We start from the raw sequence: 27,928 nt of genomic DNA on the forward strand, positions 1-27,928 counted from the left end.
AAGTTTTAATTCTTCTAACGTACTCGACCTCATTTTTGCTTCTGATTCTGACAAAGTATATGCAATGATGACGCATCTGCCTGGTCTTAGTGATCATTCCATAATCCACGCATCGTACTCCTGTCAGCTTACACAACCTACAAAGATAACCAAAGCGATCAGACTGTATGACAAGGATAATTACTCGGTAATTAACTCGGAACTCGCACATTTTTCTGCTTCATTCCACGCCAGTTTTTTGATGCGTTCTGTCGACACTAACTGGCTGCTTTTTAAAAACAAAATGCTCGATGTGTTCGCAAAATACGTACCCATTATCACCCTAACCGAAAAACAGTCATCCCCGTGGTTTAACATTACACCAAAGCGCCTTAAGAATAAAAATAAAAGGCTTTTTCGCTCGGCTAAACGGTTTAACAACGCAAGCGCATGGAATAAATATTACCTTGCAGAAAAAGAATACGAAGCTGTAGCCAGTTAAGAAAAAGGCACTTTTTTTTCGCAAACGCTGCCGACTATGTTAAGAAATAACCACAAAAAATTCTGGAAGGTTATTAACCTTAATAACTACCAGCCATTAGCTCTATTTGATGAACAAAACCATCGTATTCCCGATCGTGAAATTGCTGAACAACTTAACCGTGGTTTTTCTTCCGTCTTCAGAATTAAACCTGTTAACATATTACCTCGCTTCCTTTATTTGGATCATGCAGTTATGCCTGATATTACTTTTTGTCCTTACGGCATTGAGAAACTAATTTATTCATTAAAACGTACATCATCATCTGGTGTCGATGAAATAAATGCTAAAATGCTGAAAAACACCAAAACAAATGTGAGCGCGATTTTTATGTGCTATATTTCAGCAGTCATTGTCATCGGGAGTGGTGCCGGAAGACTGGAGAGTAGGCAAGATTGGTACAGTCCCCAAAAAAGGTCGTCCATCGTTGTGCACTAGTTATCGTCCCATTTCGCTCACCAGTGTTTGTTGCAAACTAATGGAACATGTTATTTACTCTCAGATCGTAAACTTTTTAGTATACAATAACCTATTTCATCCTGCTTAACATGGCTTCCGTAAAGGTATTTCATGTGACACTCAAATAGCTTTATTTCTTCATGATCTAAGTTCTAACCTCGACTTGAACGTACCTGTAGATGCCATTTTCTTAGACTTTGAAAAGGCATTTGACAAAGTCCCACACCAACGGCTACTCCTAAAACTTTCCCGTCTCAACATTAATCCAGTTGTACTAGACTGGATACGTAGCTTTCTCACTAACCAGCAGCAGTTTGTGTTTGCTAACATGCAGTCATCTAAACGATCTTCTGTACTTTCGGGTGTACCACAAGGCACAGTTCTGGGACCACTACTATTTCTAATTTACATTAATGACCTTCCTACTGATATATCTTCTAATATTCGATTGTTCGCAGACGATTGTGTAGTTTATCGACGCATAACTAACACTTCAGACGTGGATTTGCTTCAAAATAGCCTAAACCCATTGAATTATGGTGTAACGAATGGTTTAAGTCTTTAAATACTAAAAAAAAAAACTCGCTAGTTTCTTTCCATCGCAGACAGCATCACCAATCAGGGAAATACACCATATACGGCTCCGAAATATCATCCGTTGACTCATATAAGTACCTCGGCATAACCTTTTCAACTACCCTAACTTGGTCACATCATGTCATTAACATAGCCAATGCCGCCAATCGAACCCTCGGTTTTCTCGGCCGGATCCTATGACTTGCTTCCCCATCAGTAAAATTATTAGCTTATGTTGCATATGTCCGCCCTAAGTTAGAATATGCACGCTCTGTCTTGGATCCTCATCGACATAACCTATCTAATACACTTGAATCGGTTCAAAACCGTGCAGCCCGGTTTATTTACTCTAAATATTCTTATCAAGCAAGCGTGTCTGAACTCAAAACCCGTGCCGGTCTTACTAATCTAGAATCACGACGTCATATCTCTCGACTGTGTCTTTTTCACCAAATTCAATAATTCACCACTCCAGATTTCAGCTATATTACCAGCTCATCGTCAGTCCAGCCGCATTCACCACAGAAAAGCCGTGTATCCTCCCCCGGCGCAGACTACCTCCCATCTACGATCATTTTTTGTGAAAACCGCAAAGGACTGGAATGGTCTGTCTGCCGACGTCACGCACCGCTCCGACGCACATCACTTCAAGGCTGCTCTCGAATTACTGTTTTGTTAAACTAAGCCCATCCCTCATGTAATACCCCATCTCTGGGGCCATTGAGGTACACTAAATAAATAAATAAATAAATAAATAAATAAATAAATAAATAAATAAATAAATAAATAAATAAATAAATAAATAAATAAATATGCACCACATGAAATGGCCATATGTACACACGGCTGCATAAAACGTATATAGTCGTGATTACATCACAATCCGTGTTTCTCCCGTTTACGTTCGGCCACTACCCAGGTAAATCCCAACAATCGCCATGTCGTACAGGTTGTCCCAACTATCATGCACCAAGATTTAAAAATATGAAAATGCCACGTAGCTCAACAGAACCAAGATAATGTTGTTTGCCATCGCTTGCAGTTACTCGGATTATTTCTTACATACCGTCTAATTACATAATTAGTCGTAATTGATTAATCACCTTCTCAAATATTATAATTAGATGAAAAGTGTCAATGAGAAATGCGTAGAGCAATATCAAAAACTCCCGATACAGCTTTCTGTTGCTCAATGCATGCTACATAAAAGCGTTTTTCTGAGCGTGAAGGAAGGCCGCGGATACTCGCAAGATTGCCGCGCGTCTGGCCGCTCGAGGCCTTAAATGTATTTTCGTATATCCTAGTGGATGAGACATAGTCAACTGAGTAAGTATGCACTGGTAGGGTTTTTTTTTTTTTTTTTGCTCCTCGTTAGATAATAATCCGATTAGCATTCCTAGCCCGACGAGTTAGCGCTGCGCCATGAATTCCCGCGGACAGCGAGGGACTAATCCTCAGCGTTAGCCCGCACCCGCGGATCTCGGAGGGGTAGTTCGCGGGCGCGCCTCTAGATGGCGCAGCGTGTACAGAAGGAAAGCGCGACAGAGGAGTCCGCCTGCAGTACACGTCTCATGCATGACGCGTTTCGGCTCGCAGCGGTGCAGATCTCGGAGGCTACTTAAAAGGCGGAGGACTTAGCGGGCACGCTGCTAGATGGAGCATGCATGTCCAGAGGGCAGCGCGAGAGAGAAGCAGGGCTCCAGTACAGGCTCATACATGCTCTGTTTCGCCGGTGGCAATACGGTGTGTAGCTACATTGCTTGAATGCTAATCACATAATCTTGACAGTAATCATGAGATGGTTTGCTGTCGGAAGTTGTTTTTTTATTTCTTTATCTCCTTCCTCTTCTTCTTTCCTTTTTTTTTCTCTCCCCTTCAATCAAGTGGGCGTGGTGTCCCTTTTAGGAGACAAGCGCTTGCCTGCTCCTCTTTCTCTATTTATGGTGTTCATATATGTTTACGTGATTGCTAGTAATGATTGATTATGGCGTGTAAGAGTTCCCATGTCAGCCAATGAGGTCAGCTTAGCTATCCACTGGTGTAGCTAAGCGAAGATTATATTCAACTAGGGTCTTTACGGCATGCACCTGTATAAATGCATAAACACGTGAAAACCTGAGAGTTCTGGCAGAAGAAAGCAGAGGTGATCAGAGAGGAGGGAGTTACACAGTAAAAGTGGCGCTGCAGCTCTATTGTATGCTTGCATGCACGGAAATAGCGGGATGTGGCGGCTTCGAAGTGGCATTTTTCTCGGAAGGTCAAGAACACCATTAACACTTTTCTTATCAACGACAGTGGTAAGCTCTCAGTCAGGATTGGGCATTGTATGCCGTATGCACTCCAACCCATTTTTATTCTTCTGTAAATTTCCTTCTCATGATCAGGGTCCCATGTGAGTAATTGACCTAGATAAGCGCACCCTTGTACAGACTCTAGAGGCTGACTCGCGATCATGAATTCTTGTTCCCTTGCCAGGCTATTGAACCCTTGTCTTTCGCATAATAATCCTAAACGCTACTGTTACACTTTCTCGGTTAAGGTCCTCAATCATTTCTTGTAATTCGTCCCCAGTATTGCTGAACAGTACAATGTCGTCTGCAAACCGAAGGTTGTTGAGATGTTCGCCGTTGAACATCACTCCTAAGCCTTCCCAGTCTAAGAGCTTGAATACTTCTTCTAAGCATGCAGTGAATCGCATTGGAGAGATTGTGTCTCCTTGCCTGACCTTTCTTGATAGGTAATTTTCTACTTTTCTTGTGGAGGGGCAAGGTAGCTGTGGAATCTTTGTAGATATTTCTCAAGATGGTCACGCCTCCTGTGCTTCTTGATTACGCAATGCCTCCACGACTGCTGGTATCTCTGCTGAATCAAATGGTTTTTCATAATTTATGAAAGCCATACAGACAGGTTGATTGTACTCCGCAGATTTATCAATTACCTGATTCACGACGTGGACGTGATTCCTTGTAGAATATCCCTTCCTGAAACCAGCCTGTTCCATTGGTTGATAGAAGCCAATTGTTTCCCTAAATTTATTGGAAATTATTCTGGTGAATATTTTATACAATATGGAAAACAAGCTAATGGGCCTATATTTCTTCAATTCTTTGAATTCTGCCTTCCTATGAATTAGTATAATGTTTGCATTCGTCCAGCTCTCTGGTTCAAGTAGTCAGGCATGGCGTATAAAAGACCGCGCGCTTTTCAAGCATAATATCTCCTCCATTTTTTTTATTAGATTGACTGTAGTACCATCTTATTCAGCCGCTTTTTCCTGGATCATGTCTTGCAAGGCCCTTCTAACTTCATCGCAAGTTATAGAAGGAGCCTCTGAATCTTGTTCATGAATACTTCGAATAAAAGTAGCTTGGCGGCTCTGGGCACTGTACAGGTCAGTATAGAATTCTACTGCAGTATTTACTATATCATCGAAAATGTTGATTAAGTCACCCTGTCACTGAATACATCTTGCACTGTCCTATGCCAAATTTTCTTCTCGCTGATTTTATGCTGCGGCCATTTTTTTACTGCTTCCTCAGTCCTTATGACGTTATAATTTCAAATATCGCTTATTTTCTTCTTGTGTACCAGCTTTTACAGTTCAGCGAATTCTATCTGATATCTTAAGTTAGACACTTTCATGCTTTGTCATTTCTTTATTAGGTCATTTGTTCCTTGGGCGAGCTTACCTACTGGATGCCTTAGGTGCCTTACCTCCCACTTCAATTGCTGCTTCTGAAATCAGCCTAGCTATGGTTTCATTTATTACCTTTATGTTATTTTCATCTTCCTGTTCTAAAGCTGTAAATTGTTGGAGAGCACGAGCCTGCATTTGTCCGCTTTTCCCCTTACTGCATCTGGGTTGCCCTGTTTCCTCTGGACTAATTTAGCTTTTTCTCTTTTGCACTTGACAGCAATCATTAGACCTCACTAACCTAAGACCACTGCCCTTTACCCTACCTATCACTGTTACATCCTGCACTTTACTAGGACCGGTATATATATATATATATATATATATATATATATATATATATATATATATATTGTGGTAAGCCCTTCCTACATAAACTCTTCAATGGCTATTGGCATAAATCCTTGTCTTTACTGCTGCGGACCACCATCAGTTGCATTTCGCTGCTCGAACATGCTGGACGTGTGTCGAGTGAGCTCCTTAACAACAGTATGCGATGTCGTGCGCACGGTTTAACGCATGGATCCGTTATCTCAAAGAAGTGCGACGTATACTCCTAACGCATTTCTCTCGCATTTACCGCTGAATCACCACTGATTTTTTTACAGCGAAGCTGTCTATGGCTTGGGTTCTATGCATTTTTCGTGTCCGTCAACAGATATGCGTGTGCAAAAACTCAGCTCCCGAATTTGATGCAAAATCACTTCATTCTATGCAAAAGCTTATACGTCTCATCACTTGGATATGCATTTTCAGTATAGATTAGTTATCGATAGGCACCATTTTCAAAATTAGTAGACTCTCGGGTAGATAATAAGGGTTTCTCAAAGATTTGTTGTGCGACCGCGTCGGCCATGTGTACGCTCGCACCTCCCTCCCTTTGTCGTCGCTACAAGCGTTTGCACGCCTAGTTTCCTTCCACTCTCCCGGCGTGGCGGTCCCGTCGCGCGTACCTAGTTCCCCTCCGGCTTCCACTGGTGCCGGTAGTCTTCCACGCGAATCTATGCCGCCGATCATCAAGACCGCCGATCAAAATAAAAGTGTGCGTGCGTGTGTCTTTCTTCGGGATGACCGCCGCCACCGCTCAAGAGAAATAAAATTTGCTCATACCTTGGATCTAAATTCTGTATCACCTCTATGTCGTGTGCTAAACTGCTTCGCTGGCAATCCACCTTCACAGCAGTGGCATGGCGCGTTATTTTTTACGACCCCGTATAGCCGCAGTTTGGCTGTACCCTTATCATACGTGTCCCTGGCTGGCTAGAATACAGCAGCACTGTGAGTTTTTATGGCCACCGAGTTTTAGACCTGTATGGCAACCATTTCTTCAGAGACTACGTTTTTCTTCGCGTTATGCCTACGTCACATAAACCACGCATAAACACGTCTCCCAATTTAGAACCTTTATAAAACATCCCGCACAGCACTGCCAGAGTATCGCCTCGCGCGTTTTCCCCGAACCAAACCAAGTATATAGCTATATGCGTGTCAATATAAAAGCAAAATTGACTTCGTCAACGAACAAAACAATCCACGCGGGTAGTACCTCATTTCTCGCAATTTTTTTTTCTTCTTCGTGGCGATCCGGCCGGGTGACGTGCGCTACAAAATAGACTTTAGGCGCCTCCACTCTAATTAAGGAGATTGCCGTGCAGCAAGGACACGAGAGAGTACAACGTTGTTTGTACCAGCGCGGTACATGTACAACAGGGGCCGCGCGTAGGCTTCTCCACCACGTCACGCGCCTGCGGCTCTTATTAATTTTGTCGTGGCAGGAGGTCGTTTAATTGATAACGCTTTTCGAGGCGTGTGTGGTCACCCTCGCCGGCCAACAAGCTGCTCGTTTTCGCTTCGACCGCAGTCACTGCACTGCGCTAGCGCAGAAACAAAATAGAGCGCAACGAGAAGAAGAAGAAGAAGATCGAAATAAAAGAGAAACAGGTAGGAACTGCCGTACCAGTGTCCCGACGAAGAAGAATGCAGCGAACGCGAAGCTTTCACGTTCGCAGCTTTCGCAACGGGCTCTCTTTCTATACGCCAGGAATACGACAAAGCAAAAACGTAGGGCATCATTTGGGCAAAGACGGGAGGTGTTGTTTGGGGAGGAGGAGGAGGAGGAGTAGGACGAGAGGCTGAGGCTGGAGAGTGTACCGTTCAAAGCGACGCGGACAAACGCCCCGTAAAGCGAAAAACAAAGCCCACGTCGGGGTGGGAAAGAAACAGACTCGGGGAGTGGGAGGGCGGAACTGAGAACAAACGAGTGGGCAGGCGTGCGGAACAAGAACAAAAAAAAAGTGAGCGAGAAGTAAGGGGGAAGCGAAGGATGAGAAGAACGAGGAGAGATAGGTCCAGATAATCTTAGCCCGATTTATCCACTTCCCCGGCTAAAACTCTCCTCTCCAGAAGACGGTGAAGCGCTTCAATTCAAACAGCGCTAAACGGCGCGGGCACTGGTGCGCGCATGTAGGGCGCGCTAGAGGGAAAATGAAGAGGCGCTGCACACAACTGCTTCGTTTCCACTCGTGTAAGCGAAGCAGAAAGAAGCAGTTTACAGCGACAAATGATAGTTAAAACTATTCAGCATGTAGACGGCACAAATAGCAACAACGCAAAAAAAAAGAACGTCCGAAGGTGGATAACCAGTGCGTATACAAAAAGAAAGAAGCGAAATAAAAGAGACTAAACACGATCGCACTGAAGGGGCCGCGCCCAGGGCATCTGGTACAAACTCACGCACGCACATTTGCGCCCCTGACTAGAAACGCGCGCGCGCTCGCAGAGGCGACCAGAGACCGCCGCGATCAAAGGGAACGCCGGGAAAGCAAAAAGAGACAAGGGACGCACTACGACGCTGCATGGCGCCACGAAGCCCTCGTCCCCCGGTCCACAACGCTCCGTGACGTCACGAGCCCCGTGCTCGCCGACTGGCGAGGCGAGCGCGTCACGGGACGCCGCCGATTGGGCAATTACGCAGAACCAATGAGCGAACGCGCTACCTTGGAGCGGGCGCTTTGCTGTTCGATGGTTTCGCCCTTTCTTTTTTTTAACCTCTCCGGCACCTTCTCCCCCTTCGCTCCAAAGCGGCGCTCTCTTCCCTCTCTCCCCAAAACGGGAGGCGAAAAGGGAGGAGGGTCCCGCGGCGGCAGCGGTGGCGGTGGTGGCGAGCAAAATTGCTCGGTCCCGCTCGGCTCGACTTTGAACGGCGTGAAAAATCGACGACCGCCGGTTTGGGTGCTACGCGCGTGCGTTTCTACCTTTCTTTTTCTTCGTAACATCGTTGCGCCCGGTGTGTGAGCCGCGAGGGTGTTTCGGAGTTCGGGCCGCGGCTGCTGCTGCTGCTGCTGCTGCTTCTGCCGTTTTCCCTCGCTGGTCCCGCCGGCTACTGCAGCCACCGGCGGTAGTACGGCGACTACGACATCGCCATGCTACACGAGGTGTCCCCTGCCGCGCGCGATGCCGGCGTTTGCGGCGGCGGCGGCGTCAAGCAGCCCGCGCCGTCGACCAAGGGCGTCGAGCGTCGACTCGTGCACGCCTACTCGATCGACGCAATCCTGGGACTTGACAAGTCGGCGACGTGCGCCGAGGAACGACGCCGGGCGCCCGTGCTCTGCCATGCCGGGATGCCGCGATGCGGTTCACCCGCGGGCACGGACAGCGGGTCGGACACGGCGAGCAACGGTAAGACGCCAACCCAACGTCATTTCGTTGATTTCTCAGTTCATCCGTCAGGTTACCCTAGTTCCGAAATCAATATGCAATACGCAATCGTTCCATTCCTACCACGTAGTTTCGCATTATGACGGTAAATGAATGTCTGTGCCGTACTGTTTCAGATTTTTAGAGGAAAAGCAAAAAATAAATGGGTGGTTTTAACCCAGTAAAGCTCGTGCACTAGCACAAAAAAATAATAATTTCTTTTCTTTTATTCCTGACCATGAAGAATAGATTCCCGTCAAATATAATAAAATGTTACTTAGAGTAGTAAGTTCATTAGTATGATAGTAACTTAATTACTAATTGATTGACTGAAATATCCTCAACTGACACTCGCCTCGGCGTATCACAAATGCTACTGTGGGCTTTGGGTCAAGTTTCTAGCGCTTAAATTTCTATATTGAAGAATCAAACTCAACGTAACAAAAGGGATACGATGGGTCTTGTGGAGTTAAGGAATAGAAAAAAAATATACAATAGAATACTTAAGATCAAGGAATAGAAGGAATGGGAGGTAATTCTTGGGACTGAGACGTTTTAGGATGTTGCGCCCCGGTCTTGGGGTACACGCCGTGAGTGGCTCCATTTAACAAAATATAAAATATCCATTCACCTGGACTCATCTTGGCAAAGTTAACTAATAGAACTGAGAACACACATGGTCCGGCTAATACATATATACATGCCTAGTTTCTGTCTTTTTAGTCATTTCGACGAATAGTGATGTGTGCCCTAAAATCTTGACGTTAAACGAGTATTTGCTGCGGCGGCAGGCAAAAGGTTTTCAACAAATCGCCGACGACGTGCCCCTGCACATTGAAGTTACGGGGTTTAAACCTCTTGCATGCTGAAGAAGTAAGAGATAGAGCCAAGTTGGGCGAGGAAATTTCTTTTATAATAGAATTTTAAGACCGGTGAAATTTTCAAACCAAGTATGGATATTCGAAAAAAAATTATATAGTTCACTAAATAATATTTCATCTAAACTGATGTAACAAGCCTGCAGCCAACCTTCAGGAAAGAAACATTGTTGACCAGGTAACTTTAAGTACAAGATATCGTGAAAAAATAAATAATTACTGCTCCACGCGTAATCTCCAAAGCTGCTGCCTTTCAGTGTTAGCTCAATACTTTCAGTATAGTGATAGCTTAACAACATACAGTTCAGGCGATCTTACAACGCTTAGAACTCAGAAATATAACATATGCAATAGCGTGCCCTACAAGGTCGTCAAGGATACCATTGCCCCTTTGCGTTGTAATAAGGTGAACCTCGAGATATCATTTGAAGTTTCACCCAATGTGAAGCAAGTATGATGTGAGGCGGAAATTTCAAAATATTGGTATGTGGTATTTCTCGGCCACCTTTTTAACACACGAAGCGAGAAAGCAGGATGCCACTGTTATCACGAATAATTTAGTGCCTTTTTAATGGAAGGTTACCTTAGTGAATCGTGCGCAGTTGCACTCTGACCATAACATTTATATTCATTATCGAATTACTTTGACGACATAATTAAGGCATTATGAAAAAATAAAGGTTTTAAGTCGTAAAAACCTCGAGCAAAGCCTATTTATGGAATGCATTTCAGGGCGCGTCCACAGTTAACGGCATATGTTATTTCTAAAACATGCGGAGTTATTGTACACAAACAGCAACACTAAGCGTAAGTTTTCATCGATTATCATTCGGTGTGGGACCGAGTGGCTTTCCAATTATAGCAAACTTACATCGGTAATCAAAATGTCAACATGCTGATTGATGCTGGATGATTTGTTACCAATCATCAGAATAACTATACTAATTGATGCGCTTAATTACCGAACACATGTGCTGTTGAGCAATGGTAAATGATAAAGGAAAGGTGCGATAACGTGGTCTTCCCGGACTCTGTACGTCATAAGAAAACCTCTGTGCCGACTGCAAGAATGCATCATGAACCAAACTTCTCGTACGGGTAATATAGAATAAACAGCATAATGGGAGTTATTTTCGTAACTAAAATTTAATGATACCATATCCTCTGAATGAACACCAGAGTCTTAACATTATTCGAGCGTGCATATGCTCCGAAACCAATGTAATCCCTGGAACAATATTAACGCTGCAAGTTGTTTTTTTAAGCAATAGTTCATTATACTACTGCTAGAATGCTCAAGAATGCCATTTTCTCCCTAAAATTAAGCGTTTACTTTCACGCCGTGCCACTTACATGTGAAAAATCAGTTATTGTATAGGAATAGTACATGTGTGTGGTTGCGTTCACGGGCTATATTTCATAATATTGCTATATTGAGTTAGTTTCTTTTCGTGACAGTTAAAGAAAAATGACGTTTAGATATGGTTTCCTTTGTTCCCCACTAGTCTACTTCGCTCGACGCTATCATGGCTAGTCGTAGGAACGAGCGATATATTTGAATACAAGTCTGCTCGAGGGGATTTGTCTTGTTGACTTCGTGTTATTCTCAGTATTTGCCCGCACATCGTGTAATCTGCCTCGTATTATGGTCATGACAACAGGCAATCCTTTTGTGGTGCATCTCTGGAAATCAAATCGCGGTTTCGTGTGGAGCGTGTGATGCATGTGCAACTCTCACGCCGAAAATGCAAAATCTTTCTTCAAGAACTAATTTGACCTGAGCACGTGCACGTCATCAGTATTCTCCTTGATACCTTGCGTGCCTCGCACGTGGTTTGACGGGATTTTTTGAATAAACACATTTGTCGACCTTTCCTTGTCCCTAATAAGCGACAAAATTTCATTGCCATTCATAGTCACCGTATAGACGAATTACACATGGTAAATAAACGTCAAATGAAGCCACAAATTTGGTTTATCAGCGTTTCAAGGTTGGTAATTATGGATAAGCCTACCGAGTGGTGCATTAGCTTATGTCGGAGATTATCAGTGACAGAAATTAATCCCGACTGTTTCATCAGGCGTAAACACGTCTGTATAGCCTGTCGTGCCATCTTCACCTTCCCATTTCCCTTATCCCGTACGTGCTATTGTGTGCCTTGTATGTAGGGCTGTATGTATTTTCTTTATAGCGTTGATGTTGTTTTTATTATCCTTACAAACTACTTTCCAAGGAGTCAGATGTATGGCGCAAAATGGAAAGCCAAACGACGATTACAAATGTATAAATTTTATACAATGGGTAATTTAAATGTCATTAGAAAAGAACAACAACAAAAAGAAAATTCATCGGAGAACGTGAACTGCAAAGTGCTAAAATGAAAAAGAGCTCCAATTCAACAAACGGATCGATTGTAACCAACAAGAAAATCCTAGACAGCGAAACAAGAATTCACGTGGCTGAATCTAAGATTTAGAGATCCGAAGGAAAGAACAACCAAGATGGGCAAGTCCAAGCTACGTCTGCAAAAAATAATTTCTAAGATTATTTTTTTTCTCACAGTAGTGAGAGGGCGACGTTTTGAAAAGTGATCAGTTGCCTCGCCCTCATTGTAGAAATAGCACAGAGAGGAACACCAAGCTATGGACCTGTGAAGGTAATGGTTCAGGCTAGGGATGCCGGCAGCCTAATTTCGCGAAATATACTTCAAACCTCCGTGCGATCGAATTTCACTACGCCAGGAAAGCAAGATGAGTTGATAATTAGGAGAAACAGTGAGTACAGCATATGCTATAGCGCTTGCCTAGCTGCACGCCTTCGGGATGTAAGCTTAATGATGCGTGCCAACAGTACACCATAGGAAGGACCGGGCCGCGAAGGGCAAGCAAGTTCTTATGGGCAGGCGCCCACATTATGTGAAGACATTGCAAATTAGCGGAAACTAAAGAATAAAATACTTAGATTACTAAATTGCGCCCCTAGACCCGGAAAGGCAAAGTACATGTATATAGATGAACAGTCAGTAACAATAACAGCTGTCGTAGTGGAACCGCTTAATTTACGCAGGGTTAGAACAACTGCTATGAGCAGAGATACTGTCAGAAAAATGGCATCAATACGCGCAACCGAAATTAAATTGGAAATCAAGTGCGAGATAAAAAATTCAAATGTGCGACCTTTCTTCAGAGAGCGACTCGTCAGTCACGATGAAACTTTGTGAAAGTGTCATCAAATAATACTGAAACAAGACATTTAATATTAGTACGGCTGAGGAGTATCCATATATATTCGGGTTCACTGGAAAGAAGAGCAAACTTGGCAACAAGTCAACTCTTTCCCTCGCAATATTTCAGTGATGCGTCTTGCCTTGAAAGGGGAATTGGGAAAACCAGCCAAAAACACAACGTACACAAGCAAGAAGACGATGGGACGAGGCTGAAACTCAGGACTGAATGTTCATTAAGTAAAATTATAAATATATAACATCCGGTAGACCTCCGGCACACGAAAGAAAACCATTACAGAACCAACGGGAGAAACCTTATCTAGAAACCAATGACCCGATGGGCTGTATACTACCCATAACTCACTGCAGCTGATATGTTAAAATCGCGTGCTCGACGCTATCATGGCTAGTCGTAGGAACCAAAGCCGTGTGAAAAGAACCAAAGGAGAATGAAAAGAAGTGTTGCTGCAAGCTGGTTGAGCCTTGAAAAAGCTGCGCTATACCTATCAAGTGCAGTAACGTCTGAAGCCCGTCATGACATACACCTGGTAACACAAGGGAAAGCGAATGGCAACGAATTTAAACCGTGATGAAACAGGCTGCATGCGCGCCATCCATCCCAAGCCAACCGACACGGCTCACCACTCGCACTCTGATATATATATATATATATATATATATATATATATATAGCTCTGCATCCCAGAGAAGGAGGATGAACGCCTCTTTCCTAAATGTCCGATTTCCTCGCAAGGACAGAATGTAACTTGCATGCATGTGTAGGGGGGAAGCTTTTGCGCTTAAGTCCATCTATTAACACTTTACGCTGTTCATTAAATTCAGGACAGTCTAGCAAGTAATGGTTGACGTTACCAAGAACTTGACTGTGCACACACATGATGACGCGCTAAGTCTTCCACCGCCACGCTGGAGATTGCTCTGACCATGTGCGGATTCTAAAAGTGAGAACGCTCAATTTGAGTTGAATACGCTTTCAAGGTCATTATGCGAAGGTCATATTGACAATCCACGCCCAAATCTTGTTTGCCATGAACTCAACTCGTTTAGTTAACAAATTTCGTTACGTGCTTGTGAACGTCCACTTGAATAAGGAGTGGCCTTTCGGCAACACTGTCGCTTAGTGGTTGTGCGGCCAGCGCTGACTGTGAGAACTGCGCCGTGCCGTAGACTATAGAACACGTGCTTTGTGTTTGGCCACTTTACCTGCTAAAAAGACTATCAATGGCAAGCATAGTAAGTATATTTGGCAAGCATCGGTAACCGGACACTTTCTCAAGGCCTTCTCTTAGGCCCATGGCCAACATACTCAGCGGTCATTGTGCGTTTTTTGAAAGACACTGATCTGGATATACGATTTTAATGAGTGTTTGCGGTTGATTGCTAATTTTTAGACATGCCTTTTCTTTTTAAATCATGATCATCGTATTCGCTTTGCCCTTCTCCATTAGCTCCCTTTTTTCCCTTCTCCAACGCTGAGTAGCTGGCTAGAACATAATAGTTCGGGCCGACCTCCCAGCTTTTCTCTCATAATAAATCTTTCTCTCTCTCACTGTCAATAAGCATCATTAAATTATTATTTGTTAAAAGAATCGGTCTTATCTCGTCCATGACGTTTTGACGTTGATGTATACAGCCCTACTTTAATCGCACTTGCAATTCGTTCTAATATTTTATACCTGACATCACAGTCAGTAGCACATTTTGATCCGTATTTACATTTATTGGCATGCAGGCCAAACTCAATTTTCTAAGTTGTCATGTAAACTGATTAATAACACAGACGTTCTTTCGACTTGTCATATCGCTCTGGACTTAAAAAAGAAATTAGCTTGCCTGATGCGTTTACGACGTATTTTTTCAAATCGATGCAAGAAGGTCATTAGCACAAGTATCCTACATTAATCCTACTTAGTATCCTACAGTAATCCTACTAAGTATCCTACTTAGTATCTTACAGAGTAATACAATCCATGAACGCATATACCCAATAACTAAATGAGCTGGAATCCACTAAACACTTACTTTCGAGCCAAAGAACTTCCAGCAAAAAACACCTCCAAAAGCGAAGGTTCGTTGATCAAATAATTATTCTTTGAAAGAAGAAGTTATTATTATTATTAGAAGAAAGTTATTCTTTGAAAGGCCTACTGAAAACCTTCAGCACACTTGCCCCTTAAAACGAAGCTTTATTCGCCTTTAAAAAAATTTGTTATGGGGTTTTACGTGCAGACACTATGATCTGATTATGCGGCACGCCGTAATGGGAGACTGCGGGTTAATTTGGCCACCTGGGGTTCGTTAACGTGCGCTTAAGTCTGAGTAGAAGAGCCTTTTTGCATTTCGCCCCCATAAAAATGCCGCGACCAGGATTGAACCTTGTACCTCGCGCTCAGCAGCACAACGCCACATCCACTATATAGGCAACCGTGGCGGGTCTTTGCCTTTGCAGCGCATAAAACTAAACATTGCATGAGATTACATGTTGCATAGGATTAAAATAAATATACTATTGTACGCATGGCATTTAGTTACAGTGCAGGTAAATAACCACTTCACATAAATTCCGACATGTTGGTTAGTTCTTACGCATAATATTCGTTTTTGTTTTAATATTTGTTTTTGTTTTAATTTGTTTGTTTGTTTGTTTGTTTGTTTGTTTGTTTGTTTGTTTGTTTGTTTGTTTGTTTGTTTGTTTGTTTGTTTGTTTGTTTGTTTGTTTGTTTGTTTGTTTGTTTGTTTGTTTGTTTTGAGTTGAATTTCTTACTCTATGTTTGGGCCCCTGTCGTACTCTAGAAGCCGTGCCTGTCCGCATGCATCGTATAGTCAGCGTGCCGCTGAATCCGACACGTGAATTGGATTGACACGTCGAACAGGGATCGAGCACATCTGCTTGCGCGAGTTTGCGCGCGTGCGCGCGTCTGTTCTCGCGCTATGAAAACAACTCTACACAGTCCTCGAGTCGCCGGCGAAATAACCTATATTTCTCAAAGTAGAAATGTAACGCACCAAATAAGGGGGGCATGTTTTTAAGATTACTGACTCGCGTTCACAGCCGCAACCGCTTCGCATTCCCCATCCCCCACTGTCCCCCGCCGTCAGTCTCCTGTAACGCAGACTCGCGCAGGCTTGCAGACGATTTTCTCGCGCGTCTGCCGGTTTTCGCGCCGTAAGCCGGACATAAGAAGGGCTGCGGCGTAATCCAAGCCAAGCCGAGCGCACCGCAGCCGACGGGCGAGAGTGTTTTTCCGCGTTGCGTTCCGAGCGGGCGCGTTAAGCCTAATCATGAGTGACGTTTGAGAAGTCAATACGGAAAGAAAACCGTCTCAGGGTCCCGCCGGTCTCTAGATTAATTTGAAGCGGTCCGGATTTAGAAGCCTCGGCGGATATGCTCTCCTAAGCCAATTACGCCTGTCAAACACGCCGCACAAGCAACTGTATTCCCCATTTATTTTGACAACTGGCAGCCTTGTGCGCGTTCGACTGTTTTGAAAGAGGCGAGCCATGTAGGGAAGCCACCGTCACATAACTATGTGGGAAGCGAAATAACCGTTAACGATGACGCCATGGCGGCATTGTTAAAGCCTACAATGCATTTTAGGATCATGCATAATTCTCGGTTTCAGAACAGACCACTGAAAGCAAGCCCGTGCATATTATTGTCTATAGCCTATATATTTAGATTAACAGGCCTCCATTAACAACACTTCCTTTAAAAAAGCCTACAACATTTTCGTAAAACAAAGCTTCGCCATAAAGCGGTCAGTCTCACCCCTGCTGCTGAAGTCACTATGCCAATCGGAATAATTTCGTGAGCAGAAGAAAGCACGACGGCAGCCTCATTTCACGAAATTAGGTCAATTGAACGAAGAAATTGATGCCAGTTATTTCGGCCTACATGGCCATTCTGAAATGTATAAACCCGCTGACTACTTTTTTTAAAACGATTCCCTTCAACTTTACATCATAAGCACGTGCCGCAACGGTTTATAATTAAGAAGTTAATAACATAATTAGTTCACTTCGTGAATTATATCTTAATTAATTAAAGAGATGTCCGATTTGGCAGATAATTCATCCTAGTGACGTAATCCGAGTTAATTTTTGTAGGTTTTTTTTAAAGAAAAGCGCTGGACGGGGAAAAATACACCCGGTTTATATCAACAGCGGTAGTATAGCATTTTGCGATACAAATGAAATAAAAAAAAAGTAATTGCACACAATATGCGCACATATACAAATTCATTCAATATGCATCAGAGGTTGACATGTAATGCATATTATAGTACTGTGTTATGGCGTTTATTTATTTATTTATTTATTTATTTATTTATTTATTTATTTATTTATTTATTTATTTATTTATTTATTTATTTATTTATTTATTTATTTATTTATTTATTTATTTATTTATTTATTTAACATGCTCTCAGGGTGAAAGGCATTATAGAGAGGGAAGTGGATTACAAACAGCAAGAAATCAAAAAACAAATGAGCAAAAACATGAAAAATTAAAATTATACAAAGTTAGCTAAGGCATTCTTGAACAGTTGATGGTCTGCGGTGGCGATTATCTGTGTAGGAAGGTGATTCCACCATACTGATGCCCATGGTAAGAATGACTGCAAAAAAAAATTCATCAGTTTTGCAGAAAGGAATTCCAAACTTTGTTCATATAATCTAAGCGAGATGAAACATATATTGCGGAGGAGATATAAACTCAGTGCGAAGATAAGGATGGTGAAATATAGTGTGAAAAATGCTCAAACGATACAACTTACGACGGGATGCAAGGGATGATAGGTCAGGATTTGATTTCATCGATGATATGCTCGCAGTTCTGTTGTCATTAGAAGGAAACGAACCGAGTTATGTTGAACAATTTCTAGTGACTGTATTAAACCATCATGCCTAAGGTCCCAGACTGAGGTAGCATACCCTAATTTAGAGCGGATGAGTGTTTTGTACATGAGTAGTTTTATGGATGAAACTGCTTGTGCGAAGTCACGACGGAGATATGCCAATGGTCAATTGACACTGTTTATTATATATGAAATGTGGACACCCAAGAGAGGTTAGATGAAATGTAAATTCCAAGGTATTTGTGTGGTTAATAGCATCAAGTTCGGGCTGAAGGGCTTTAGTATCATCAGGTCGGGTTATTTATGGGTAGACAACACAATCACAGGTAAACAGGTTAATATATGTAGAAACACGAAAGAGTAAATTACTTATGTAAATGACAAACAGTTAAGGGCCCAGCACTGTTTCTAGAAGTATCCAGATCGTATAGCTGTGTGCTCCGAGTTTATGGTATTCGCTGATACTGAGAATGGTTAGTAAGAAAGAAAAAAAATGTAGTAGCCTAATTCTGAATAAATATTTATACTACACATAATATTTCAGAATTGTATGTGGCCTACAGCAAGATTCTAATTCTTGAATGGTATTGCTCCGAAGAGGCGGATATTACTTGCAAAAAAGCCTAACTCAATAATTGCATCAATAATAAAATATAAATGGAATGCCAATTTATCTCAAATGAATGTCTCGAAACTGGTGTCATCTTGAGAAGCCGTTAGAAGTGGACATGCCTTGGGAGATCACCGGCTACAATTCGGAAATAAAGTAATTCGTTAGAAGCTTAATCAGTGATTTTAATTCATTGAATAAGCATTTCCATTTCTCTTAGAAGTAATGTCTGCCTCGTATAGTTACCCATGTTAAAGACTAGCATTGTGCTATCTGCCACAGGCACTTTTTAAACATTCTGTATAGCCTAAGAACAAGAAAAAGGTGAGAGAGAACAGAAAGAAAACGATATTATATATAGTACCGTATATACTTGAGTAACGGCAGCTTTCCCTAACTTGGCGACCCAAAATTTGGGAAAAGGGATTTTGGCAGTTTCACTCGAAGGGCTACGCACTGACAGCTATTGCAAAGTTTAGTGTTTCGCCTAAACTCCACGCACATGTTCTCTCACTTCAGGGGGAATGCGAGGCATGCGTAAATTGGCTGAAAACAATAGTCGGCATTGGGACGAGAGAAGCACACAAACGACGGTAGCCCAATGAGCATCGGTATATTGCGCTGGGGGACACCAACCATAGGCTCCAATTTTTTTTTTCTTTAGTGAGGAGGCCCGAACCGAGGCAAAAACCTACCTATATACCAACTGCAAAGTATCTGGTATGAGGCAAAGAATGCTCCGCAATAATAACACCATCTGACGTTGAACGCAGACCGCTTTAACCCTCTGAACTTTCGAAAAGTTGCCAAAGTATTTGACCTTGCCGCCGAGCTTCGCGATTGGAAGATAACGTCATGCAAGCCCGCTGCTTTTTGGACCACGACACACGCCTCACGCGCGCGTACTTCTCCGTTCTCAAATAGCGCGCACGTTTGCGTCCGGACGTGGATATGGTGTGGCTTCGATTTGACGATAACTTCTTTCGAAATTTGCCGGGTGCTTCTTGATTTGATCACGCAAATGTACAGGTGAAAGAAGCGAACGCCTTTAAAAGAGACGCTCAACTCCCGCATTGGCACCCGAATTTCACACAGCTCTTTCCAGCTCTTCTCTGCCCTTCCCCTACCACTGAAATAATTTAATATTTTACTTCCACGCTTCTATGCATATATCAACCATACGAGCCAATTTCTCATGTAGCACGCCTGCCCCCTCCCGCTTCTTCTGCCTTGCTCCGTCTCTTTTCTTATTATTTATTTTCTTATTATTTCTTTCTCATTTTTATTAAACCGCAACCGACACGTCCCAAAGTCCCAAACGTCAGCATATCTTTCTCGGCGCCTCCACCACACAGGGTCGTGCCACTTCTGTATACCTGCGCGACGACGCCTACGCCGATCTACTGAGGTTAACGTCCCTTTTTGAAAGAATAAACCCGCTCCTTTTCGCCCTCCACCGTTATATCCCACAGTCTCCTGCTGCTGGGACACTCAGGTCATTCTTTCAACTCATATCACTTTGTTGCTACCACGTTGACCGGCTGACCGGACCATTCTTCGAAAACCACAAACGCACGCCGCCTACGACATCTAGGGTTTCTGTCCACTTCTCTAAAGGTTTACCATCGCCTCCCTCATCCAACAACCTCACCCAGCCTCTCTCTCTCTCTCTCTCTCTCTCTCTCTGTTTCTTTTTTTTTCTGCCGCCTCCCCACTGTCCCGCTTTTATAGTTCACTTATTTGCGTCAAAAATTTGAATCCAGATATTTTACGTTTTGCGGGATTCGGGCTCATTTAAGAGCATGTGTATTTAAAAAATACATGGGTTCATGGATATCCCGTTTCTACTTTCGGCGGTGCTTTCACTGATGTGTTAGCGTCGAGATTTTTCTTGAATGCACTGACTTTAATATACGAGGTGTCTCCCAAAAGTCCATGTAGTGAGTCAGCAAAATAAGTAGGAGAGGATGTAGCGGCGCCGCTCTCTTGCTCTCGCCACTCGAAAGGACCTGATTGACCTTTACAGTATAAGCCGGACTTCTGTAGCTTGTATGACAAGGCAGAATTTTATGCGTGCCCTTTTTGTGCAGCCCATTTGTAGTAATATACTATGTCGAAGTGGTGACCGACGCCTAGAACAAAACAAATGATCGATATAAAATTTCGTGTGATACTGGGCAAGAATGGCACAGAAATTCATCTCACGATTCAAAAGACGTGTGGAAAGGATGCCCTGAAGGAAAGAACTTTGATCAAGTGGGTCCAGCGTTTTCTGGACGGCCATGAAGACCCCAACGACGATGCAAGATCACAACGGCCCTTCACATGGTACGAAGATGAAAACATCAATCGCACGCGTTCTCCCGTTCTCAGAGATATGATAGCAGAAGCACTTGGTTCGGGAATGTCGATCGTTCACCTGATTTTGACTGAAAATTTCGAAATAAAAAAGGTTTGCGCCAAGATGGTGCCGGTACTGCGGACTCCCGAGCAAAACCTGCGACGAAAACAGTGTTACATAGAGTGAAAAACTTCAACTGACAACGATGAACTCTTACACCGGATTTTCACCAACGACGAAACATGGCGTTAAAAAGTCGCGAGCAAGTAGTGAAAAAAAAAAGATTAGCCATGTCCCCTCCCCCCCCCCCAAAAAAAAAAGAATACAGGCAAACCTCGATATAACGAAGTTGTACTTGCATCGAAAAACTTCGTTATATCGAAAATTTTGTTATATCGAGGTTTCGTTAAATCAATAGAGCTAAAATGGGGAAATAAAAAGAGTTCGTTACATCGCGAATTTCATTAAATCGAGGCTCGTTATACCGAGGTTGGACTGTACATAAATTGCTGAAGAACAAAGCTAAAATCAGTCATGTAGATCATGTTTTTGGACTGCCGTGGTATTCTGCGCCACGAATTTGTAAGTGAAGATCAAGCTGTATATGCAGCTTTTTATTTTTTTTTTTATTTATTTATTAATACTGTCAACCCTCATAGAGGGTCATAACAGAGAGGACAATACAATTACACACAAGAAATATGCACAATGTCAGTGTACGCAAAGTCAATTCACAGTGAATAAGATGTTCACTTGAATACTGGTCAGCACACTCATGTCATTTACAAAATACGTACAATGAACACCAAGTCGCACATATCACTTGGCACTTCAAACTAAATTGGTAACTCCCGTAAATACGCCTCAACAGCGTGTTCAAAGTCGGTGACATCTTTTAGGCTAACAATAGCGTTTGGCAATTGGTTCCACATTTCTATCGCATCCGGAAAAAATGAGTATCGAAATGTATCACTGTTAGTTTGGAACGGCTTTATGACGTAGTCATGGTTAGTTCGCGGGTTTCTTTTGCCTGGAGCATGTAGATATTTGAGCTTATCAATCTTAAGTTGATCCTGCATTATTTGATAAAGTATCTTCAGCCTAAATTTCTTTCGACGAACCTCAAGAAGATCCAAGTTGCAACGCTGTAACATCAGCGTGACCGATTCCTTCCTTCGGTACGTCGAACAAATAAAACGTGCCGCCAGTCTCTGTATCCTTTCCAACTTCCTCTTAAGCGTCACTTGATGGGGGCTCCAAACAACGGCTGAATATTCTAGTATCGTCCTGATGAAGGTGGTGTATGCAATAAGTTTTACATTACGCGATGCATGTTCTAGTTTTTTTCTCAGAAAGTACAACTTTTGATAGGCTGTCATGCAGACGTTATCTATATGTTGGTTCCATGTCAAATTTCGTGTTATTGTTACCCCTAAATACTTGAACTGGTGCGCATTCTCCAACAAGTGTCCGGCAATGCTGTAAGAAAAGGAATAGATAGCTTTCTTTTTACTGATGTGTGTATATGTAGACTTGGAATAATTTATTTCCATTTTCCATTTCTTACACCAATCATCTAAATTTTGCAAACATTTCTGAATTTTAAGCTGGTCATCTAGTTTAGTAATTGTGGTGTAAATTAAGCAGTCGTCTGCGAAGAGCTTAACCTGAACACCCTCTTCTGCCACACTACTAATGTCATTGATATAAAGGAGAAACAGTAGTGGTCCCAATACTGAGCCTTGGGGCACTCCTGAGAGTACAGCTAATGAATCTGATACATAGTCATCCAGTTTAACTACCTGCGTTCGGTTTGTTAAATATGCTTCAATCCATTTTATTACATATTCATTTATTCCTGCATTGTGTAATTTGAAGATTAATTCGACATGAGGCACTTTATCAAAAGCTTTCGCAAAATCCACGCAAACCACATCAACCTGTTGTCTTATATCTACTGCACCTGCAAAGTCGTGAATTGTTTCTATTAACTGTGTAACAGTTAATAGAAACAACTGTAGAGGTCCTGAAGAGGTCCTGAAGCACCTCAATATCGTGTGTGCCACGTTTGACAAAATTTGTCGGAAGAGTGGCGCTGGACTCAGCCCCACGATAATGCTTCTGCGCACTCTGCATTGATAGTGCGTATGTTTTCGGTGCGCAATTCCATGACTGTGCTAAAACACAACCTTCCTCTTCGCCCGATTTAGACATCTGCGACGTTTTTTCTTTTCATTTTCCCCCTTTTATTTTACTTTTTTCTTCCCCCCCCCCTCCTTTTTTTTTAATAAATGCAAACTGATGCTCCGGGGACGGAATTTCGGGCATGTAACACCAATTCAAAAAGAAACGATATCGCTGTTGAAGTTTGACAGTAGAGGGTTTCCAAGTGTGCTTGCAGCAATGGAAGAAGAGGTGGAACCAGTGTATTGTGTCTAATGGAGAGTATATTGAAGGTGACCATACTGATATGTTTCTGAAAAGTTGTAAATATTTTTAACGTATTGCACAAACTTTTGAGACCGACCTTGTACAAGGAGACAATAGCTCTCTATTTTTTTATTATTATTAATATGAATAAATAAGGAGATGTCGGCTACGAAATATCTTGCCGGCTACTCCTTTATCCCAGGGGTCACCTGCATCACATGTTATCACATATCACACATTTCTCATAATATAAGATATCACAAAAGTTAGAAAAGTACGGTGTAAAACGACACACTAAACTGACTCAAGTTCAGTGTCAGAAACACTACAGACAGCACAAATGCGCAAATGCCTTAAGAAATAGATGTGCATAGTAATATTAATCATTATAAATGTTGCAAACATTTGTTGCAACATTTGTTGCAACATTTGTTGTTGCAACATTGCAAACATTTGTTCCGCGGTCGGCGTTGCTGCACTTGTAATTCAGCCACACTCATGAGAGAAATCTATAACGTTAAAACTGCTGAGGTTCATTGCGGTTGTGTTTGGCGCCACGTGTGACGTCACTGCTTTACGTGACAATGACGGCGAAATAAACAGAATGGAAAGCCCTTCGTTGAATCTACAGATCACATACGTACGTGATTAAGAAATAAATGTCTTTATTTAAGATTTCAAGGAATTTTCAATGTGGCTTAAGTTTTCTTTACTTGGTACAGGTATATATACTTGTAGTGACACCAGGCCATTGGTGTTAGTTGATGTAACTTTGCAAAACTAAACGAAACAGAAACTCGGTAGGCGCTTCTTGGATGAAGGGCGCGCATGACGATCGAATAATTCATCTCCATCAACTATACAGCAAACTACAAAAATGGCACGAACAGCCGGTAACGTGATAGACGCGTTAATGCGAACACTTACGCAAAAAGCACATGGGCAGGAGTGACCTTAAAGAATTACAAATCAATTTCCAGCGATGATCTTCCTTTCGAGCTATTTAATAAGGAATTCAGTTGCCTGTCATTAAAATATACATTAAACATTGCTACTATATGTATAAATATATACTAAATATACTTTAGTATAAATATATAGTAAACATTGGTACCAAGGACTGTAATTTAAGTGCGCAGACTAAGCACTTATTGTACGTAACCATAATATGATTCCCAATTCAACGAAAGGTAAACAACGTGCCTGATATAGTTCAGCGAGAATACCAGGAAAACGAACTACACGCCTCGTATAATGCAGGAAAATTGCTAGAAAACGACTGTTTAGTGATTATTTTCAAGGCACATAATTATCCCACGCACTTCAAATTTTGGTACACGACGTACATTGTATAGTCCTTATGTTCTTGGAATATGAAATTGCTGCCGTTTTCGGTCCTTCCAAAAAAAAGCGAGAATTTCTGTGAGTGCTTCGTACATACCGCCTTTAATTCGGCCGAAAACGAAGTTCTAGCAATTTTAATTTAGCGCCTAATTAAGCTAGAGACTCAATTAAGCTAGAGACATCTCTCACATCTTCTTCTACGTTTTCTCAAATAGTTCGTGAGTGACCTATTTTATTTTTTTTTTAGAAAATTGTGAAAATGGGCATATAACGTTTTCGAAAGCTTCTATAGTCGCTCTAACAGCTTCGTTGTAAAAACATGATAGCAACTAAGTTTGAGGTGATTGAAATAACGGAACTTGCATGGTGCATCGTTAGAGCTCGGTTGCAGGCTGTACAGAACAGAACAACGTTCGGAAGATCAACACCGGCCTGTCACACTTGCCTTTGTCATTGCCAAAACTTAATTTGTTGCTCGCTCATTGATCCTTCAATCTCAACGCACGAGGTGTACGCAGGTGTAAAGCAGCTTTAAGGTGCAATTAAAAGTAAATAAATGTGATTTCAATACATTGGGCACTGTTTTGTATTCAAAACAAATCACAGCACGCCTGCGCGCGCGCGCCTCCGGTCACAGTTTATTAAACTTCTTTTAAAAACATCAGAAATACGTTGGTCCGCCTCACTTGAGGGCAGAAATAAACTATATTTCGCTCGCATAAATTCGAGGGTGAGGCTGAAAAAAAATGTTTTTATTTTGTTTTTTAATTTTATTTCTCCGTAATTCTGAACCAGAAAATATGTAGAAGACTGAGCTTGAATCCGAACCGAAACCGAAAATGTTGCGGATCGAAAGTTTGCCCAACATGCCGTTAAAGCTTGTATCTCTATCTGTTTTGAAGACGCTATTTCGTATTTTACGATCCGCTAGGTTTACACGTACGCGCAATAATGCCGCCCTACTTTTCGTTTATTTGTGTGCCTCACACAGACTTGCTCAACTGTTGTTTTTTTTCCTACCTCGCCGAAAAATAGCCAGTCTCACTACGCAGACAGTAAGAGGATTGGGGCTTATACAATGTAGAAATGAAAGAAGCACAGAAATTCTTCCCGCTACCACACTTCCTTACACAGCACGAACTTTCGATGCACCCTGAAGTCGCTGACTGTATGAAGCGTGCGCCAACGATTTGGGCACGCCAGGTAGGCGGCATCTCTTTATCGCTCGCGGGCCGAGCCTCCCAATCATTCTCGTGAATGGGAGCTGACAGCCGCTTTAAACTCCGCAACGCACGCGATGGGGGCCCTCCTCCACGAACACAATTCAAACGAGATGACCAAGAAAGCGATGGGGGCGCCTTTTCTCGTTTTTTTTTTTTCTTTTATTTCTTCGTCTTAATTTCGTGACAGAAAGCGCGCTCGACCATTTTTGGTAGCCGCGTGATATTCACGACAAGACCGACGCCCCCTGAACCCTGTCATCCAGTGAAGTGCGTTTTGCAAGGGCGCGCCCGTGTGTCCCGAGCGAGCAACTATGCACGAGAGACCGCTTTTGCTTGCTTCGGGGCATGCCGTATTCCCTATTCTATGGCGCAGTCACATGAACAAACCGACGTCTGTCTATACACAGACGTCCAGAAAGCGAGTAAGAACTAGGAACTTGGCGCCGGGGGGCACAGAAGAACGCGCGCGAGGAAATCGGGAGGAAATGCAATTGCTCGCAAGCGAACGTTTGACTGCCGCTAGCTCACTCTCCCATAGAGGGCTAATCTGAATGGTGGGTAGAGACGCCGCCGAAACGTTGATGAAATTGGATGCATTTGGCGGGAAACTCCCGCAACCGAGCTGACTGTTTAGAATGGAGAGAACGAGGAGAAGAAAGAAGAGGGACGAGATGACTGACTTACGCTTGGGGAGGGGCAGCCATCAATGCAATGAAAAGAAGAAGAGCGAGAAATGGAAAAGATGTGGTCAACATTCGCATGCACGCGCACAACGCCTTGCGGACAGATTAGTTTGCACAGGCCAATGGGGCTGGCTGAAAATCTGTTTCCCACGTTGTAGAGCCTAACGTTGTAGAATTGCACTCTTTCCACGTAATGGACGTACGTATACGTTCAGGGAGAAGAATGCGGTTGGCTGTGTTTGATGCTTATTAGCTGCGTAGGATAAAATGTTTGGGCGCTATTCTAAAAACTTGGAAGGTGCTTCAACCTCTAGTTGAAGCCGATGAAAGACAATGTCTTCCTGGGTGAGTTGGAGGTGAGAATGGTGTGCAAGAACCGCATAATTTGTTGTTAGAGCCGCGCTCGCTCGACAATGTTTGATCGACGTCAAGTAGAGGTCGGATGGCCTTCCAACTTTTTGTCATCAGTTATCATTATCAGCATCAGCATCACCCCAATCATCATCATCATCATCATCATAATAGTCGTCGTCGTCATCAACATAATCTTCATAACAGTCATCGCCAGCGCTGCTCTTCGAATCAATTGTATGATTCATCATCATTATTATCATGATCAGCTCTGTCACATTTCTAGACTGCACTATCTTTGGGATCGGCCCTCGAGAGTCTAGGAACAGACGTTAGAAACAGGTATTACGGAAAAGTGGTGGTAAGAAAGACATTATCTTCGAAACTTAACTGTTTCAAGTTTGGTTTGAATGGCCCTCTACAATTTCGTTTAACAGCGAAGCTGTCTATGGCTATAGGGGTTCCGTGCATTTTTGTTCTGCGTCAACGAAAACTCAGATCCCGAATTTGATGCAAAATCGTTTGATTCTATGCAAAAGCTTATACGTCTCGTCACTTGGATATGAATTTTGAGTAGATTAGTTATCACTAGCTACCGTTTTCAAGATCAGTAGACTCTCAGGTAGATAATAAAGGTTTCTCAAAGGTTTGCCGCTGTGCGACCGGCGTCGACCATGTCTGCGTTCGCACCGCCCTCTCTTTGTAGGCGTTCCAAGCGCTTGCATATCTAGTTTGCTTTCCTTTCACTCTCCCGTGGTGGCGGTCCCGCTGATACCTCACGCGTGTCTAGTTTCCTCCGGCTCCTCGGGGCGGTGGTCCCGTGGTCCGCGCGAATGTATATAAAAAAAAAAAAAAACAGAAAAACAAGTTGCTGTTCTCCATTTCGAATTTCACTTCACTTCTGTCGCCGTAATGGGGAGGCCGCGAATAGTCCGGACTCCCGAGGAGCCTACGAATACCGACGGCAGGAACAGAGACGATAATGCAATTGTCGCCGGCGGGCGGCAAACACCACC

At 42.8% G+C, this 27,928-nt stretch overlaps 1 protein-coding gene across 1 annotated transcript in view; it reads left to right on the forward strand.

The window, feature by feature from the left end:
* Positions 1 to 8,671: 8,671 nt before the first annotated feature.
* The window catches only part of LOC119440715 (retinal homeobox protein Rx-like), a 34,518-nt gene continuing 15,261 nt past the window's right edge, over positions 8,672 to 27,928 (forward strand). The window contains exon 1 of the mRNA XM_037705600.1: positions 8,672 to 8,927. Coding sequence (XP_037561528.1) covers positions 8,672 to 8,927 — 256 coding nt within the window. The remainder of the gene's footprint in view (positions 8,928 to 27,928) is intronic.

This window comes from Dermacentor silvarum, chromosome 2 (assembly GCF_013339745.2).
Source record: "Dermacentor silvarum isolate Dsil-2018 chromosome 2, BIME_Dsil_1.4, whole genome shotgun sequence".
NCBI classification, from domain to species: Eukaryota; Metazoa; Arthropoda; class Arachnida; order Ixodida; family Ixodidae; genus Dermacentor; species Dermacentor silvarum.